The 18,901-nt window shown below is 40.4% G+C and overlaps 1 protein-coding gene across 1 annotated transcript; it reads right to left on the bottom strand.

Moving 5' to 3' along the window:
- Positions 1 to 14,227: 14,227 nt before the first annotated feature.
- Positions 14,228 to 17,548, bottom strand: LOC147880173 (AP2-like ethylene-responsive transcription factor PLT2). The gene is made up of 9 exons (XM_087371103.1): positions 16,937 to 17,548; positions 16,380 to 16,451; positions 16,212 to 16,282; positions 16,028 to 16,036; positions 15,842 to 15,930; positions 15,567 to 15,640; positions 15,423 to 15,473; positions 15,206 to 15,285; positions 14,228 to 15,133 (listed from the first exon to the last, which is right to left on the bottom strand). The coding sequence occupies exons 2-9, from the start codon at positions 16,427 to 16,429 to the stop codon at positions 14,940 to 14,942; spliced, it is 618 nt and encodes a 205-aa protein (XP_087227229.1). The 5' UTR covers positions 16,430 to 16,451; positions 16,937 to 17,548; the 3' UTR covers positions 14,228 to 14,939.
- Between the last annotated feature and the right edge of the window lie 1,353 nt (positions 17,549 to 18,901).

An 18,901-nucleotide genomic window follows, 5' to 3' on the forward strand; every position in this document is an offset into this window, starting at 1 on the left:
AGGATGAAAAATTGGTTTTCATTGGGAAACAGCTTCAACAAGAAGATGAAACCAAGCTCAAAGCACTCCTAATGAAATACCATGACTGCCTAACATGGTCATACAAAGAGATGAAAGGAATTTCATTAGATGTGGTAGTACACACGATACCTATAAGGGAAGGTGCCCACCCTAAGGTATGTGGACCTTATTGCACGAATCCAAAGTATGGCACCATGGTCTATGATGAGCTAGAAAAACTCTTAGATGCCAGTTTCATCTATGAGATAGAGCACACTGATTTGGTTTCATCCATTGTCATCGTGCCCAAATGGAATAAGAAGCTCAGAATATGCGTAAACTTAAAGAATGTGAATGTTGCCTTAATTAGGGATCACTATCCCCTACCCTTAGCAGAAACAGTGTTGGAAAAGGTGGCAAGTTCCGAGATATATAGCTTCTTGGATGGCTTCAGTGGCTATAACCAAGTGAAATTTTCTCCTAAAGACCAATCAAAAGTAGCATTTGCTATAGAATGGGGTATTTTTGCCTATAGAGTCATGCCATTTGGCCTTTGTAATGCCCCGGCTACATTCCAGCGAGTCATGTTCATAGCTTTCAAGTCATTTCTGATTAAGTTTTTATAGGTGTTCTTGGATTATTTGTGCATCCACTCGAACAAAAAAGTCCACTTCAAATGTCTTGAAGCAATTCTAAACAAATGCAAGGAGTATGGCATCTCCCTAAATCCAACAAAATGCCAGTTCTGTTGGGATAATTGTGATCAAGGGCTTGCTCTAAGGTGCATGTGCACATCTAGGGGAGTCATATGTGTGTGTGTGTGTGTGTGTGTGTGTGTGTGTATGTGTAAAGTAGAAGCACACCTAGTGTTATGAGGTGTCATACCATGACACAAGTGACGATGTAGGTACAAGCCCCCCCCCACATGGGAGGTTCCTTTGATTTAGGTAGTTCCTATGATGTAGGGGCTGATTGCCACCATTGATGTAGGGAAGGTGCCTATGATCTAGGACACCTTCCTCTCCACTCTATATAAGGGAGGTTCTCCCTTCATTTCAATACACATGCTTTTGGCTTCACTTGTGCTCTTCCTTTGTGTCATCATGGACTTCTTCTATCCCACCCATCTCTTCATTTGGTATCAGAGCTCATAGATTCTAGAGAATCCACCTTGAAAGTGCCACATCATCATCTTCTCCACCACCTCCATTTTTTAAGCTCCCTCTTCCTTTCTCTTCAAATTTTGCTAAGCTTTTTTCTCCTCATCTATTGTGCCATTTGCCAAGCCCTCTGAGCTAAAGATCCCTCGTCTTGGGGCAAATCTCTAACCCTATGGAATTAAGGAATCCTTGCCTCTACTGCGCGTGCCGACACGAATATAGTGCGTCAATTTGTCATGTTATTCTACTTGCTAGAACCATATTTTGACAAATTCTCTAAGCTAAAGCTAGGAGACTACTAGAGGAGTGTTGTGTCTAAATCTGAGCTCATTTGGTCTAGTGGTTGCTGAGCATTTAGCAAAAGACCAGTCGGAATTAGCAACACTCCCATAGACAATGTCACATGAAAATACACCTCTACTTCATGCTAGACACTCTCCACAATAAGGGATTCCATTCCACTAGAAAGCCCTTGGTTTGCTGCTCTTGAAGTCTTCAATTGAGGCCTCCAACTTCAAACTGTTCAATTTGGGGGTAACAGTGACATTTGCTTCTATTATGCACCATTGAACATGGTTAAATGCTCAAAAGTTTGATTATTATGACAGTATTCTTTGGGCTTTTGGATGCTTTCCCATTTGAAGTGATCTAAAGCATTTTTCAGCTTCACCTTTGGAGCACTGTCCTGAATTTGACAATTTTTGGAAAGCTCATGATGCCTTTATGATATATTTGTGAAGTGAATATGCCTTCATCTTGTTGTTCTTCAAATGAAGTGCATGTGAAGAAAGACAAGAAGTCAAAGCTTCAAGTCAAGAAGACCCAGCTAAGAGGCTTTGGGAAAAGACAAATGGTTATACTTATGTTAAACAACTAGGGCTTTTTTGAGTTTCTCTCTAGCAATCTACATTTATATGGTGAGGGAGATTTCTTTGTTCAGCAAGATTAGTCATTTTGTAAGAGAGTAGACACTGCCTAATAAAGGCAAGACCCTCTCATGGCTACCTTTAAGATAAACAAGATAAATGGCCAAGGTTTTTATACTTGGCAAATGAAAATCAAATTTGTGCTTATGAAAGAGAATTTATGGGACTTGGTCAAGTTAGGGAATCAATCATCTCAAGAAGGTGAATCCACCACAACCAAAGCTAAAGGGAAGGCAAGTGACTCTTCTTTAACTACACCTGTAGATGCTAAAAGGATAGAGAAAGCTTATGCAATAATTGCATTAAGTTTGGGAGATGATTATGTGCATCATATTTCAGATTTGGAATCCCCTTTTGAGGCCTGGCATAAGTTAGATGTGTTATTTGGTGCTAGCTCTCATACTTCTAAGTTGAATTTGAAAATTAAGTTCTTTGAACTTAAGATGAATGGAGACAATGTTGCAGCTCATGTTAATACTTTGAGGAGTCTTATGACACAATTGGCCTCAATCAACTCTCCAGTTACTGAAGATGATGCTATGGCTGTGCTCTTGAAGAGTATGCCTCAAGACTATGACTATGTTGTGACTCCCTTGAAGAATCTTCCCCAACCCACACTAGAGGGCATCATCAGTGCTTTACAAGAGGAAGAGAGAAAGAACACTTCAAGAATGGGTGAAGTGCACACGCAGGCACTTGCAGCAAAGTTTTCATCAAAGAGCAAGTACAAGGCATGCAAGCATTGTGGAAAGACCAATCATCTTGGAAAAGATTACTACAGGATCCATCCTTGCACTTATTGTGGTAAGAACAATCATTCAGAGAAGTTTTGCAATGAGAAGAAGAAAAACATGACAAATCTGGTTGAGAAGAGAGAACTCCATCAACAAATGAAGAATCAAAATTTGTGGTAGAATATAAAGATTAATCCTTTTGAGCACTTTGTCTTCTGAACTTTATTTATCATCACTTGGTCAATTTTTTACTAGAATAGTACTCCAAAAAGAATGTTATGTGTTTTGTCATTTGTAAATCACCTTTAGTCACCATATGATGTAGGCCATGTGATATGTGTTTGGTCTATCCCATTTTTGTAAACCTTGACCCTTGGGCACCTTTGCCAGCATGAGATCCTAGCCATAGATTTAACCTTAACCACCATGAGATGGCATGAGAAACTATGTGACTAGATGTATCCTTGACATAGCAAGAGGCAAACCCTTGAGGGAAGGTATGTTGGGATAAATGTGATCAATGGCTTGCTCTAAGGTGCATGTGTGCATGTAGGGGAGTCACATGTGTGTGTGTGTAGTAGAAGCACACCTAGTGATAAGTGATAATGTAAGTACAAGGCCCCCCCCACATGGGAGGTTCCTTTGATTTAGGCAATTCCTATGATGTAGGGGCTGATTACCACTAATGTAGGGAAGGTGCCTATGATCTAGGACACATTCCTCTCCACTCTATATAAGGGAGTTCTCCCTTCATTTCAATACACATGCTTTTGGCTTCACTTGTGCTCTTCCTTTGTGTCATCATGAATCTCTTCTATCCCACCCATCTCTTCAAGTTCATGGTCACCCACAGAGTTGTTTTGGGACACATCGTTTCTCAACATGGGATTGCAACTAACACGGACAAAATCAAATTCATCATCAAATTGCATCCTCCTACAAGGTGTACAGGTCTTTATGGGACATCCGTCTATTATAGAAGATTTATATTGTGGTATACCATGATAGCCAGACCACTCTACAAATTATTAGTGGAATTCTTATGGACAGAAGAGTGTGACCAAACCTTTGAGCTTTTAACATGGAGCTTAATCACAACACCCATCCTTATATCTCCCAATTGGGATATTGATTTTCATGTTCATACTATGGATCCAAGTATGCAATTGGAAGTGTGCTTTGTCAACCTGGTGAACATAAGAAATACTACCCATTCTACTTTGCCAATCAACAACTCAATGATGCGGAGATTAACTATACTACCATAGAAAGAGAAGCCCTAGCAATGGTGTATAATGTTAATAAATTTCGGCACTATCTATTGGCAAATGATTTTGTCTTCTACACCAACCATCAAGCATTGCTTTATCTTGTGAACTGCCCATGTACAACACAAAGAATAACTAGATGGCTCCTCTTGCTTCAAGAATTCAACTTCAAAATAGTGGTCCGCAAGGTGCCCAACACTACATTGCTGATCACATGTCTCATGTCAAGTCGGGAGAAGAAGCCACTAGAGTAGAAGATGACTTGCTAGATTCCACACTATTTCGGATAGATGTTGTTCCAAATTGGTGTGGAGATATCATTGGGTACTTAATGACAGGAAGACCACCCGCTGAAATGAAAGTAGTGGATGCCATAAAACTAATTTTAAAAGATGTACCCTATCAAGTCATTACAGGACAACTGTACAAATGGGCAAGGACCAGGTTTTAAGATTATGTGTAATGCCTCATGAGATCATGCCAATCCTAAGTGAGGTCCATGAAGACATTGTAGGAGGACACTTCTAAGAAGAAAAGTCCTCCTCGGTGGGCCAACACTTTGGGAAGATGCCTATGAATATGTCAAAGGCTATCCCCTAACAATAGTTGTTGCACAAAAACCATTTGAAAAATGAGTATTGACTATGTGGGTCCCATCCATCCGGTAGCAAAGTGAACACAGGCACGCTACATCATTGTGGCCACTGATTACTTTACCAAATGGCTAAAGCAGTCAGAAAGGCAAATGCTAGACGCATAGCCTTATACAAGAGTGTGATCACCTGATTCGGATGCCCCATTGAAATTGTGTCGGATAGAGGCACACATTTTGTCAATGAGGTAATCCACGAACTCTTGTCTGGCTTTATGGTAATCCATAGAAAAAGCACACCCTACTACCCCCAAGGGAATGGACAGGCTAAATCCACCAACAAAATATTATGCATTATCCTCACCAAGGTAGTAGAACCACAACATTTTGATTGGGTAGAGAAACTAAATGCAACTTTATTGGCATACTGAACCACACTCAAGGTCAGTACAGGGAATACAACTTTTCAATTGGTGTATAGCCTCGAAGCTGTGGTCCCACTAGGATTTGTAATACCAAGCCTACGCATAGCAATATAGGTAAGCATGGGAGATCATGCATCCTTGAAAGAAAGACTCGTTGGAGAAGCATACAGAAACCAGATTACTCACCTACCATGCCATGACAACAGAAAAACATAGAAGAAAGGTAGGTTTGACAGGAATATTAAAGCTAAAGACATCAAGGAAGGTGACTTGGTCTTGTTATACAATGCCAAAGTACACAAGGGAAAACTAAAGTATCTAGGTCAAGGACCCTACTGAGTCAAAAAGATGAATCCTGTCGGAGTCGTGCTACTAAAAACATTGGATGGAGTCCAATTCAACACAACAATAAACGGGAGCCGATTGAAGCTCTACTACTTCAACATGCAAGCCATCCCCAACAAAAATTAAGATTTGGGAAACCCAAGTCTTCCTTAATTAGGATTAGATTGTATCACGAGCACTCACTTGCATACGTATGTCTTCGCACATATAAGTAGCATCAACCGATTTCAACCTAGGGCTTAGAAGTGATGCTTGAGTCCTAGCTACCCTATGAAATCCCAACAACAAAATAGCATATAGTGTCCCTACCTAGCTACTAGGTCATGTGCACTCACACACTTTTGCTTAGACACATAGTCGATTGCATGAATAATTGTGCCACACACTTTCATTCCACACTCTCAAAGCATGTGTAAAAATAAGATCTCTCATAAACACACACAAATGTCATACCTGCATGCCAACTAATCTAATGATCAATGGTGCACCATATGCACATGGATGTAGGTTCAGAAAAAATGCCGCCACTAAAGAGGATGCGTAGAAGAGCCCACTGCCTCAACTATGAGATCCCCTCTAGAGTTCACAGACATCTACCTTCTATTAACAACGACGAGCACAAGCATTTGTGGTTCAGAGTGATAGCTCTAAGGAGGATTCTATGCAGGACATGGAAACCCAAGAAGAACAAATGCCACCCCAATCACCACCGGCCTACACAACTATTGACAGGACCTAGACATTGGAGCTTGTGTGGCCACCTACATTAACTTATACTCTTTCCAATGCAACAAAAACTTTCTTAGAGCAAAGGGGTCTGGACAGTTTGTATGAGAGCCTAAAATCCTTGAAAGATAGTCCTACAATGACCACATACATCAAGGAATTTCTCCATTCTTACCACTCTAGCAATGCACAGGTTGGCAAGTACGACACCATCACTGTACATCAGAGCCCACTCAACATTATCCTCAATAGTACAGTCATTCAAAAGGCCTTCTCACTCCCAACACAAGGTGCCAAATACCCTACAAGGCCTGCCAATGCTAAATTTCTCGAAGTACAGCCTCTCCTCACCAAGGGCACAATGTTCCATAGGGATGGCATATTACTTTGCATCATCATTAACCCTCGCCTCAAGGAAGCAGCACAATTCCTATCTACAATCCTAGGGGTTAAGTGCGGCAAGAATCTCAATCCCTTCCACTCCACACATTTGTTTTGTTGAGTAAGAAACTAAAGCAAGATTGGATCCAGCACTTAGTCATCTTCTTCACAAAAAAACTAGATGGTTCATCAGGCCAAAAATGTAAAATTCCACACTTATTGGCTATAGTCATCAATAAAGAGCTACAAGAATGAGAAATGACTCTGTCCAAGTCACCAAAACCGATTGAGGAGTTGAACATTCTTTTCTCACCAGTATGGGAGCTGTCACCAACTTCTCCTACTATCACATTGGCAAATGCAAATACCTCAAAAGAAATGCCAATTCTAGAGGTTAGAATTGAGGAATTTCCCCACAAGATGCTACATCTTGGTGCACAACTGCAACCAATATATCTCCATCAATAGTAACAGCCAGATCCTGAGGCAAGATCGGCACCAGAGCCTGAGGCTACATCAGCACCAACACCACCCATCGATGCCATGCCAGTCCATAAGCCACAAGGGGAGCTAGTGCAAAAGTATGACTGCTATTGGCAATTTACCACTAAAGAGGCCAGCACTTCACAAGCACAAGTCTTGGACCAATGGTCCACTACCATTGAAGTCATTTCTCAACAAGCGCATCACCTTGCAAATGAGAAAGCTTAAGGAGGCATATACACCATCTATCATAAATATAAAGAGAAAATGGATGAGATGCAATCCCAAAAGGTAATCATCTCCAAGCTTGAACTCCAATTGCTAGTGCATAGCAATGAGGCAATGGAAGACAACATCAATAAAGTCCCACTACAATGCACAACGGTGGTGTACCAAGAGCTTGTGACCGCTCTACAAGCAGAAGATCACCTCAATGCACGAGATTCATACACATACAATCAGTCTTATTGTAATTGCCATGGAGAAACATGCCTAGGTTGGCTCTATTGGGATAACCTTGGCTTAAAATTGTAAAAGTACTCCATGATTGGGGTTTGGAAGAAATGATCATCAAAACAAATGACCAAGATGTTTGCATTCCCACAAGTCCTCCAAAGATTTTGAGCAATTGTCATTTTAAGGATTTGGAAGTTATAGATTTGTGTCCTGAAGATGTCGAGTCAAGATTGATGGAACTACAAATACTTCCTATGGGAGAGATTGATATTTTCCAAGTGGCTATAGACATAAAACAAAAATTGAAATCCAAATAGATCTCCAAACAAAAGGATCTATTCGCAAGTACCTTCACATAAGACATTGAAGGAGAAAGGGAGTTAGTAGAGATACCAGTGACTATTATAAGACTCAGTACTGAACAATTAGTGTCAAAACCAACTCAAGAATTGAATCTCAAAACAAAATAAAAGCCTGCAATGGTGGTGGTGAGCGCCAATATCTCTTCCAAGCAACTAAAGATTGTCAAAGAATTGTTCAGTAGATACAATGATGTCTTTGCCTAGAAGTATATTGACCTTCATAGAGTTCCTCTCAAGTTGTGTCGATATAGAATACCTCTAGTGCCAAATGCCAAACCAATTCAACAACAAAGGAATAGGATGAATCCAAACTATGCCAAACAAATGAAAGCTAAGTTAGGTCAAAATTTACATGCTGTCTTTATTTATTCTATTGAACATAGTGATTGGTTATTTTCCATTATGATAGTCCCAAAGAAAAATGGTAAACTTTGAGTATGCATGGATTATCAAAAGTTGAATACTTAAACTGTTCTAGAACTCTTTCCAATACCTTTCACTGATGGAATCTTGGATCAATTTGTAGGACATGAAATGTACTCATTCATGGATGGTTATAGTGGGTACAATCAAATTATTGCGGCTTTATAAGATTATTCTAAAATTGCCTTCATTACAAAATGGGGTGCCTATGCAACCCGAGTGATGCTCTTTGGTTTGAGAAATGCTCCATTGACTTTCCAGAAGTTTATGGTAGAAACTTTACGGAATTAGTTTACTAAATTAATTTCCATTTACTTGGATGATTTTTGTGTACCATCTCTGGTAATTGGAGAAGGTATTTCAGAGATGTAGACAAGCGGGTATTTCACTCAAGCCAGCCAAGGGTGTGTTCTATGTTCGAGTTGTTATATTGCTTAGTCATGACATTTCACAAGATGGTATATGCACCGAACCAGGTAACATTCATGCTATTCAATGTATGAGAGAGAGAGAGAGAGAGAGAGAGAGAGAGAAGAGAGAGAGAGAGAGAGAGAGAGAGAGAGAGAGAGAGAGAGAGAGAGAGAGAGAGAGAGAGAGTACCACGTCTAAGGCAAGCCTAATATTTTATATATGTATATGTATATATGTGTGTGTGTGTGTGTGTGTGTGTGTGTGTATGTGTGTGTGTGTGTGTGTGTATGTATGTATATATATGTGTATATATATATGTATATATATATATGTATATATGTATATATATATAATATTATATTATGCTAATACACACACACACACATAGAATAATATGTAATATATGTTGTCTTTTGGAGCCTCAAATCACATGGATGTTTGTATGAAGAAACCAAAGCTGTACATAAATATAAATTGCAATTTTATACGACTTTCCATAAGATTGCAATACACATAAGTACGTCAAGCTGAATAGTAATGTATTGTATTTTATACGACCTTCCATAACATTGCAATACATAGGGGAGAGAGAGAGAGAGAGAGAGAGAGAGAGAGAGAGAGAGAGAGAGAGAGAGAGAGAGTAGCACATCTAAGGCACATCTAATATGTATTATATGTTGGCTATGGATGTTTGTATGAAGAAACCAAAGCGACACAAAATATAAAATGTAGATTTATACGACCTTCCACAAGCTTGCAATACAGGGAAGTACTTCAACTTGAATAGTAATATAGTGTATTTATATTGACAAATACACACACACCACACACATCACACACAAGCAGCTATGGCAAAGACAGACTTGGCATTGCGTACTAGCAAAGAATACAAACTGCAAGAACAATATGCATATCACACACTAGCAGCTAATGATAAAAATAGACAAGTAGCTATGGCAAAGACAAATGGATGCAAGATGCAAGTCTATATTCTACAGTGAATTTCCATTCCATCATGGCTTGATCAAAATGGTGATCAATGCCCATCTTACAAAAATAGACACTTCATTATTGCTCAAGCAGAATTACTTTGGTTGAATTGCCATTTGACCAAAAGCATGGTTCTAATTGCACCCAACGATTGTGTGTGTATGTGTATGTGTGTGTGTGTTTGTGTTCACACAAATCTCTCTCTCTCTCTCTCTCTCTCTCTCTCTCTCTCTCTCTCTCTCTCTCTCTCAGAGGGAGAGAGAGGGAGAGAGAGATTCATTAGCATGTCTAAGGCAACAAAACAAAGGTAGATACGTGCAATGATTCTACATCTACTACCTATAGACCACTATGGCAACACAAAACAAGGAGACAAAAGGTCTGAGGCAAGGTTCACCAAACAAACAGTCAAAAGGCATGACTACCAAGGGCCGAGATGCACATGGATGCACAATAGAAAAGAATACAAACTAGACAACCAAACAGAAGCCTAACATAGCACACACTAGAAGCTATAGCAAAGACAGACTTGGCATTGCTAACTAGCAAAGAATACGAACTAGACAACCAAAGACAAGCACAACGTAGAACACACTAGGATCTAAGGAAAAGACAAACTAGCAGCTATGGCAAAGATAAAGTTGGCATTGCCTACTAGAGCCCACAAGCAACAAACAAGCTAGATACAAGCCATATTCTCTAGTCAATCCATCATGGCTTGATCAAAATGGTGATTAATGCCCATCTTACAAAAATACACACTTCATTAATGCTCAAGTAGATTTACTTTGGTTGAAGTGCCAGCTAACAAAAAGCATGGTGCTAATTGCACCAAAACGAGTTATAGTGCATCTCCACCTCGACTCGAGAATTCTTTCAATGCTACCTTACCTTGCTATGCCATCTCAAGCATGCCATGGAAAGCTTTATCATTGGGAAAACCACGAGTCCTAGCATTCTTCTCGAAGCCATAAGTTGTTAAAGTCTCAGCTATAGCAATGCCTCTAAAATGAACAAAGAAGCCTAATTATAGAGCAAGTATTGCCTTTGGCTTCGCATTTGTATTTTTTCATTAGTTGTTGTAACCAAGATTGCGCATGCACTTTTCTTTCAATGTCAGTGTTACACATTGCCAAGGCAATACAGTAAAAAATGTATGGCAACAATGTTAAAACCTATGGTATTTTTGCTTCCCTCACATATTTGAATCATTCTAAAACCTACAATGAGGTGGCTAATGGAAAAGGGCATTGAGGTTGAGAGAATAGGTGAAAGGCACATGGAATGTGGAATTGGAATTGACAGTTTGCCATAGGATTTGAATCATCCCCTCAATGACTTAAAACAATTTCTTACAAGCTTTCCTTTAGATTCAAGAAATAAATTGTAGCTTTATGATAAATCTCATTATTTGAATTCTTTTTAGGATTTTCCCAATTAGATTTTAGGTAAGACTCGGCTTTTAGATGGAAAAAAAACTTTGTAAATGTTTAAAAAGAAAATATATATGGGCTTTACACAATCAAGGCCACGTTCACACATATTGACATGTCTATATTTACTTCTATTCTTTATACTCCCTTTATATTAGTGAAGGGTTTCCATGCCATAGTCAAAAGGGAGAGCGAGCCTAAATTTGAGCATCCGCGTGTGTATGTCTCTTAAGTTTGAGTGTTTGTGTGTGTATGTGCAGCATGCATGTGTGTGTGTCTCTGTGTGTGAGTGAAATTTGTGTGTGTGTGTGTGTGTGTGTGTGTGTGTGTGTGTGTGTGTGTGTGTGTGTGTGTGAGAGAGAGAGAGAGAGAGAGAGAGAGAGAGAGAGGATGTGTGCATGTGCACATAATAAAGACAAGGGGGGGGAGAGATCTCCTATGTTTGAGTGTCCATGTGTGGTATGCATGTGAGGAAGCCAAGGGAGAGAGAGAAACATGGGTGTATGATGGAGAGAGAAATATTTTTTGTGCACTAACAACGTGTGTGTGTGTGTGTGTGTGTGTGAGAGAGAGAGAGAGAGAGAGAGAGAGAGAGAGTATATATGTGATCAATGTGAGAGGTGCTCAAGATAAAATAATCACAAAGAGAGAGAGAGAGAGAGAGAGGTTTTATTGCCTTTGTGTGTGCGTATGTGAGTGCATGAGGAAGGCAATAAGAGGAAGAGAGAGAGAGAGAGAGAGAGAGAGAGAGAGAGAGAGAGAGTGTGTGTGTGTGTGTGTGTGTGTGTTTGGGGGGTGGGGGGGCTCATGCGAAATGTGAGTGCATGAGGAAGGCAATAAGAGGAAGAGAGAGAGAGAGAGAGAGAGAGAGAGAGAGAGAGAGAGAGAGAGTGTGTGTGTGTGTGTGTGTGTGTGTGTTTGGGGGGTGGGGGGGCTCATGAGAAAGCTTTCCCCCTTGAATGCTTTTGCCACTCATCTAGGTGTAAATTGACCATAGGCCCAAGCCAAATAGTTGCTACTATGCGGGAGGGGATCTTGAAAATAGGAATTTAGTTTCTTGAAATTAAAGAATTTTAGGATCCCACCTTAAGACCCAGCGGAGCGGGTCTCTAACCCATCGTAGACGGGTCATGTTACTCGTTACTCTTTATGGCCCTTTGAAGAGTGTTGATTCATTAGGCTAAATTTTTTTCCACAAATACAAAAATTTGATTTTAAAAAATGCTTATCTGGTTGTCATGTAAATATTGGATGTTCATTACAGTTGCCCAATAATTGTCTCAAGTGACGTGCACCGCATATAGGCCTTGCACCATCTATTGGGCATACATGTTTGACATTCTTCCATGTCTTGTTAGTTATAGACCTCTTCTTAAGCAGAGCAAAGTACCATATTTGCACCTTTAGCTCCAGCTTATGTAGCTCCTAGATCACTCTATCTACACCTATGATGTAGTCTTCCCTGCATCAATTGACAGATATTACACTATTGGAGTATACCTTGGTCATTGCTGTCAATTCTTTTTGGTTGGTGTCACTCTCGTATCTCACAACCTACTAGATTATTTCTTCAGGGCCATGACCTATTCATCTTTGACATGTTTAGCATGCATCCATACATGCAATTATTGATGCATTTATCTTTTGATCAACCAGTCCTTGAACTCGATGACTTTAATTTTTTTGGAGTTCTACCCTCTGGGCTTGGTTCCAAAGGTGAAGGATGATCTACAACTTAACAGGGGAGAAATGCAAGTTGATGTATAGGATCTACTAAGTTGTACTCATTGTACAGACTTCTGCTGCATAGTCACTATGCTCACACATGCACATACTACCCTCATTTTTGCATTCTTTCTTTTCCAATAGTCTTTGCATCATATGCACTAATTGAAATCCAAAAAAATGTATATTGTACATGCACCCTCTATTTACCCAATGCAATTTAAGATGGGGTGTTTAGGATGATGTAAATTGCACTATATCAAAAGGGCATAGGGTCCAGCCATAACCCTAATCCTAACCCTAACCTCAAGGGGTTCTCATGTATATTCATGTTTATGATCAATACAATGTAGTGTACAGTTACTTTTCTTGTTTACTCCACTCTCTCCCCCTAATATCCCAAAAAACTTATCAATGGGGGATGAGATTCAAGCTCATCAAGATTTCACAACATCTTCACATCCATTCTATGACAACAAATAAGCCGTTAGGTAGAGGCAAAGGAGAAACATAGGATAATGTGATTTTATACAATGTTAATGTTCTTATGTATGAGCTTGAGTTGAGACTATCTAGTCATTTGTCCAAGCAACATAGGATATTATCCATTAAAATTCACTAAAGCCTTTCTTTATAAGGTAGATACACAAAATACACCAAGCAAATGGACAAAATGATAAAAAGAAATTGGTATAGCCTTGGATAAAAAGGTAGTGGGGGTGAACAGCCTAGAGCAATCCTCAACTTAGAAGCGGGTAGCAAAACGTTTGCGTGACAACACAATCTAATCATTTTTTAGAAAAGTAAGAATTGTCATTTTTTGCATTTTTTGGCAAAGCGGATGAGCCTCACACAAGCAGATTGGAAAATACAATTATTTTGGGGTACTTCTAGGTTTTGTTTTTCTTAAGTGCAAAAATTGGAGATTGCATGCTATTTTTTGAAAGAGTGAATAAGATATCGAGAATAGAATGCATTCCGCTATCATGTGCTTAATCCTAGGGTAGCTCTTAAGTATGTAGATTCTGAGTGGGGACCTCCGCGCTCTTGTGAATAGGCAAAGCGAGTCATTTTCGAGGAAGGAGGTCAACAAATTCAAATTCTGAGAAGCGGACATAGATTGGAAATTTGACGGTTTGAAAATCCGGGCATGGTCCCCTTCATAATGGAAAGTGAGTCTTTTCTCTTCAGTCGTTTGATGTGCCTAAATCAAGATTGTACGTGGAGCTTCCTCGAACTCAACTTTTTCTAGAAAAGCAAATCCTTGCGCATTGAATAAAATCCCAATATAATCAATGCAAGGCAACTGCCAACACAATATAAGAGCTCCAAAAAAATCAAGCATTCGTTTCTGGAGAAACTAATTACTTGCAAGCTTGCACTCCTGAATGTAAAGGTCTACTCCTTCAATTAATTAGAACAAAAGTTTTGCCATCGTGCACTTTGGGTTACGTGCTTCGAAAGGAACACAGCTCCACAGCCAAAGCATGCCGCCAGCCACCTCAACATCTACACACCTCAAGACGACAAGCTTTGAGTGCGTCAGGAGCTCCTTAGCTTGGGTTGCCAAGTAGCACCGATATAGTATATGTCCTTGCGAGACTTAGCTGAGACGTATAGCATGCTTGTTAAAACCAATTAATACCTCGCATGTGTGTGAATTCTTGTGTAACCTTGAGGCACCATGATTCTTGACATACATGTTCGTCATAAAGGGAGTCATAACAGGTGCTCAATCCATAGTCATAACCACCCATGTGCTGGAAGAAGGGTTTGGTGGGTCAAGAAATGTCAGAACTTATAGAAAAAGCCAGGTTTGCTGCTTCAACACGAAGCGGCCCCCTTAAAATCAATTGCTTCAAAGTGTCATTGCAACCAGAACATGATTCTGAGCAGACTAGAATAAGGGACTGGCAAGAACTTGAAGCCTTGTCCCATATTCTTAGGCTGCTCATCCAGTCCCATAGTATTAGAAATGTTCCTTGGCGGCCCTAATTAAAGCCTGTGATAATCATACATAGGTAAATTTTTCACCAGAATGGGCCCCTATTGTGATATATAGCTGTTTCGCAATGTAGAGAATGTTCTATTTGTTTGGTTCAACTATTGACACTCGTACTTGGAGAGTCCCGTACACGGGAGTTTTCACTTGATAGCTGATCAAAAGCAAAGCAATCGCTAGCCAAAATCTCTGGAATGTCATAATTATTTATGCCAAAGTTCGTGACAGCTTTAAATCCTCGAAATTTGATCGCAACAAGATCATATGCTGTGGCTGCCTCTTCCTCAGTATCTGAAAACAGAGCATCCAATCAACCTTGAACCTGAAAATTCATTACCATGCTATATTATGAAAAAGCCTTACCAAAGGTTCCCAAATAGATATCTTTGTAGCCAGCACACTTCTTTATTCGGGCTTGCCAACCTCCATGTTTGTTGTGCCTCCTGTTCTCAACACAGGGAATTCTAAGAGTTAATGGGTAAGTGATAACAACAACAAAAGTTATCTGGAGACTGCAACGACATAATGAAAGGGTCAACTGCAAAACAAAGTGCTTCAGAGTCTCTGGTAATCAGCAAACCTGGAGACCCCTCTGTACTTCGAGACACCCTTGGCAAATCCGCTACTTTTTCTGAGTACATAGTATGACAGGAGAATATTAGCTAGCGTTGAATAATTCGCTAGCTGCTGCTAGTTTTGAAAAAAAGGAAACCAAATGTGTCACCTGATTAAAGTCGCAACATACTCGTCCCTTGTCATTGTTTGCATTTCCTCAACATCATTGGCATACTCCTCAACCTAGAAAAAAAGGAAAAAAGTGTAAGTCGACGCTTGAAGACAACCACAAATGAAGGGTAGTTACTTGTTGGCCTGGCTTTTAAATTGGATCCACTTATTTTTTCATCGGGCAGGACTCAGGAGAAAGGAGACTCTTTTCGGTTGGGATCGAGGTGGGTGAGAAAAGGTATGGCTATTTCAAGGGGCTGCTTGGTATCATACAGGAAAATTGGTTGTTGCGTGAAGACCCCAATATTTGAGTGCAGCCCGATCATAAGCCCTTGCTGCTTTCTCTGCGTCATCGTAGACTCCTGGAAGAATAAGTGAAGGATAAACAATGAAAAATACGCATCCCAAAACTTAACTAATGATTTGAAAAACAGGACGCTTGGTTATTGGATCACTTACCCAAGTAAACTGCAGATGTGGCCCCAGTTAGATCACGCATCCACAATGTCCAGCACATGGCAGGAAACAATAATGTAATCAGATTGCGTGTGACCTCTCTTTAGCTATCTACCCGAGGGAGGGACTTTTAATGATGCCATAAGTATAAATCGGCAGACTCCATGCTGGGAAAATTTCATAATACCTTGTCTTGTCTTTTTAGCCTTCCCTAACCGTTCGCAAAGGTAAGCTCGATAATGTCGGTACCAGCAATGTCTTGTATAAACACAACAGAATCATGAGAGATATCAACCAAACCTCGCACGGGGAGCAGCCTAATGGGAATTCTAAATCAGTTAAATTTCTTCACTACCTTGACACACCATGATAAACTGAAGTTCGTGCAACTATGGCCCTCGGCATGACTGGGCTGTTGACAGATGAACTGCAAAAGAAAAAGAAACCTGTAAGGAGGTGACGTTAACTTTTCGTGGAGGCTGAATAGGCGTTCTAACCATTGAATTTTGTTTATAGAAAGCTGCAAACTCTACGTTAGACGTCATATTTAGCCAAAGTTCTGCACGCCGAAAAGAGGAAGCCGTGCTACGTAGGCATGAAGCGGATGGAAATTTGCGCATATTAAGGGATATACGAGGTATTTCCCAAGAGCCCAAAACAGGGCTGAAAACTCTCGACCGAATTTCCGAGAGTGCCATCCGATGGGCAATATTTGTCTTTGATATCACTGAGAGCTACCTATACATCCACTATGATTCTATCTATGGTGGTTGGGCGTGTAAAAACTGGTATACGGAGAGCGAACAATGTGGACTCTTGTGTAATATGAGAGAGAGAGAGAGAGAGAGAAAGAGAGAATCAGTAGGATAGCTTCCAAAAAGATTGCTAAGGGTGGTAATTGAATCAAGATACCTTAAAGTTGCAATAGAAGCAAGCCCCGGAAATTGTGGGATGATACACAGTAAGTCAGACAAAGCCCATATAAAATTGATTTCAGGGAGAAATCTGGTTGCTGAGACCCCAGAATCTGATGTAAATTATAGGGGGAACGACGACTCTGAACCTTAAAATTCAGAAGCGATGCTTTATGTTAGGGGTCTAGCTAGGCGCAATTGCCTAGTACTGAGAGCTCAATTTTTGGAGAAGCTCTAAGGTTGCAAGAGTACGAAGAGCTACTGTGATATCTGGAAGGGCTTGTGATCAAAGCGAAAGAGATAGCGGATGAGAAGGGTGAAGAGGGGGGCAGGGGGTTTTAAAGGAGGAGGGAGGAGGAGGAGGAGCGCCATTGCAGAATTATTAGGAGAGTGTATGAAAAAGCTTGATTGAACCCGATAAGATTGCCAACCGATCTTCTTGTTGCACACCTCCTTCACTCCAACAGGATTGACAATCTCTCCTCTCTCTTCACCACCTACACCAGTAACCACCTTCGCTAACGATCCAAATCATTAATCCATGCGTGCCTAGTATAATCCTCCCTCCCTCCCGCTCTCTCTCTCTCTCTCTCTCTCTCTCTCCTCGCACTATTTTCAACAGCCTATCCAATCAATGCAATGCTCTCGCCTCCTCTCTCTCTCTCTCTCTCTTTCCAAGAGCCTACCCAAGGACAATCATGAAGCTATCAATGCAATGCTCTCTCTCTCTCTCTCTCTCTCTCTCTCAAAAGCCTACCCAAGAACAATCATGAAGCTATCGGTGCAATGCTTTCTCTTGTCCCTGTCCCTCCTCGCATTTCCTCACGACTTCAAAAGTTCGTCGTCTTCTTCGTCTATTTGAAGTCACGCTGGGGCTCCGACGTCGTCCTCTCTCTCTCTCTCTCTCTCTCACACACACACACACAGGTTATTTTCCCTGCCGCCCCCCCCCACAAGTGCTTTTTCTCAGCTCGCACTTTCCCCCATTCCGTGCGTCCACACATGGAGCAAATCCCTCACATGGTGTTTGCATTGGCGCTTTCCGGCCTGCCGTTGCACATCACATGACAAGACGTCTTTCTTAGCCCATTCTACGTTCACTCCTCGACGCAACCAGCAGAATCACGGCGCGTGCTTGCCGTGCCACACACTATACGATCAGGCCAAACAAAGTGAGGTTCGTGCAGTAGCCATTTTTCCAAAAGACATTATTCTCCGAGATTGCTTTATGCTAGTTATGACGTTGGACTTATATTCATAAAAAATGTATCTACTATCCACCCCGTACGATGGCCCCTCAAAACCAAATAATATTTATCCATCTTATTTCCAAAGATTTCCAAATATTTAGAATCCTTACACCCATTCCATGGTCTTTCCGTCTTATTTCCAAATATTTAGAATCCTTATACTCATTCCATGGTCTTTCCATCTTATCTAGAGTGTTCTTAATAAAGAATTCACCTCGTACACAAAAGCACAATTCCTCACTCCATCATGTTAAAGGTAGTCGCTTCTCTTCTTCTTTTTGGGCGCATTGCTACAATGTAGCATGATTACATTTCCCCTTAACTAGAGGTAGTATGTGATTCTCATCATAGCAAATAGTAAGTAGACATCTTAACTAATATCCAGATTTAAAAAACAAGTATGATGTAGATGTACTTCATCCCTAAGGAATACTAGATTGTGCGTCCTTTAATATTTGTCAATATGAGTTGACTGGACCCCATCCAATCATTACTTCGTCCATAAAATGGCTAGGCTCAAGCACACAGAAGGAGTAGGTACTTTACTTTCTTTGACAATGATAAGTTGAGGTCCTTTGTATATCCCATAAGATATGCACATCACTTTTGTTAAAGTGAGCATGGACATTGCCAATCTATGTGTGATGTTGAGTGGACTAATAGGTGTTGCTACCTACCAATGTAAGGGACCCTCTCTAATAGTCATTCGATTT

This window comes from Dipteris shenzhenensis, chromosome 32 (genome assembly GCF_047967505.1).
Source record: "Dipteris shenzhenensis isolate YYH24624 ecotype China chromosome 32, Dip_SZ_1.0, whole genome shotgun sequence".
Classification (NCBI taxonomy): Eukaryota; Viridiplantae; Streptophyta; class Polypodiopsida; order Gleicheniales; family Dipteridaceae; genus Dipteris; species Dipteris shenzhenensis.

Excerpts from the sequence above, each read along its gene's own strand:
- LOC147880173 (XM_087371103.1), bottom strand. The coding sequence starts at position 16,429 with ATGCCGAGGGCCATAGTTGCACGAACTTCAGTTTATCATGGTGTGTCA. Across the intron at positions 15,641-15,841 it reads ACGCAACAACCAATTTTCCT|GTTGAGGAGTATGCCAATGA; the intron begins GTATGATACCAA and ends CTTTTTTTCTAG. Across the intron at positions 15,134-15,205 it reads TATCTATTTGGGAACCTTTG|ATACTGAGGAAGAGGCAGCC; the intron begins GTAAGGCTTTTT and ends CTCTGTTTTCAG.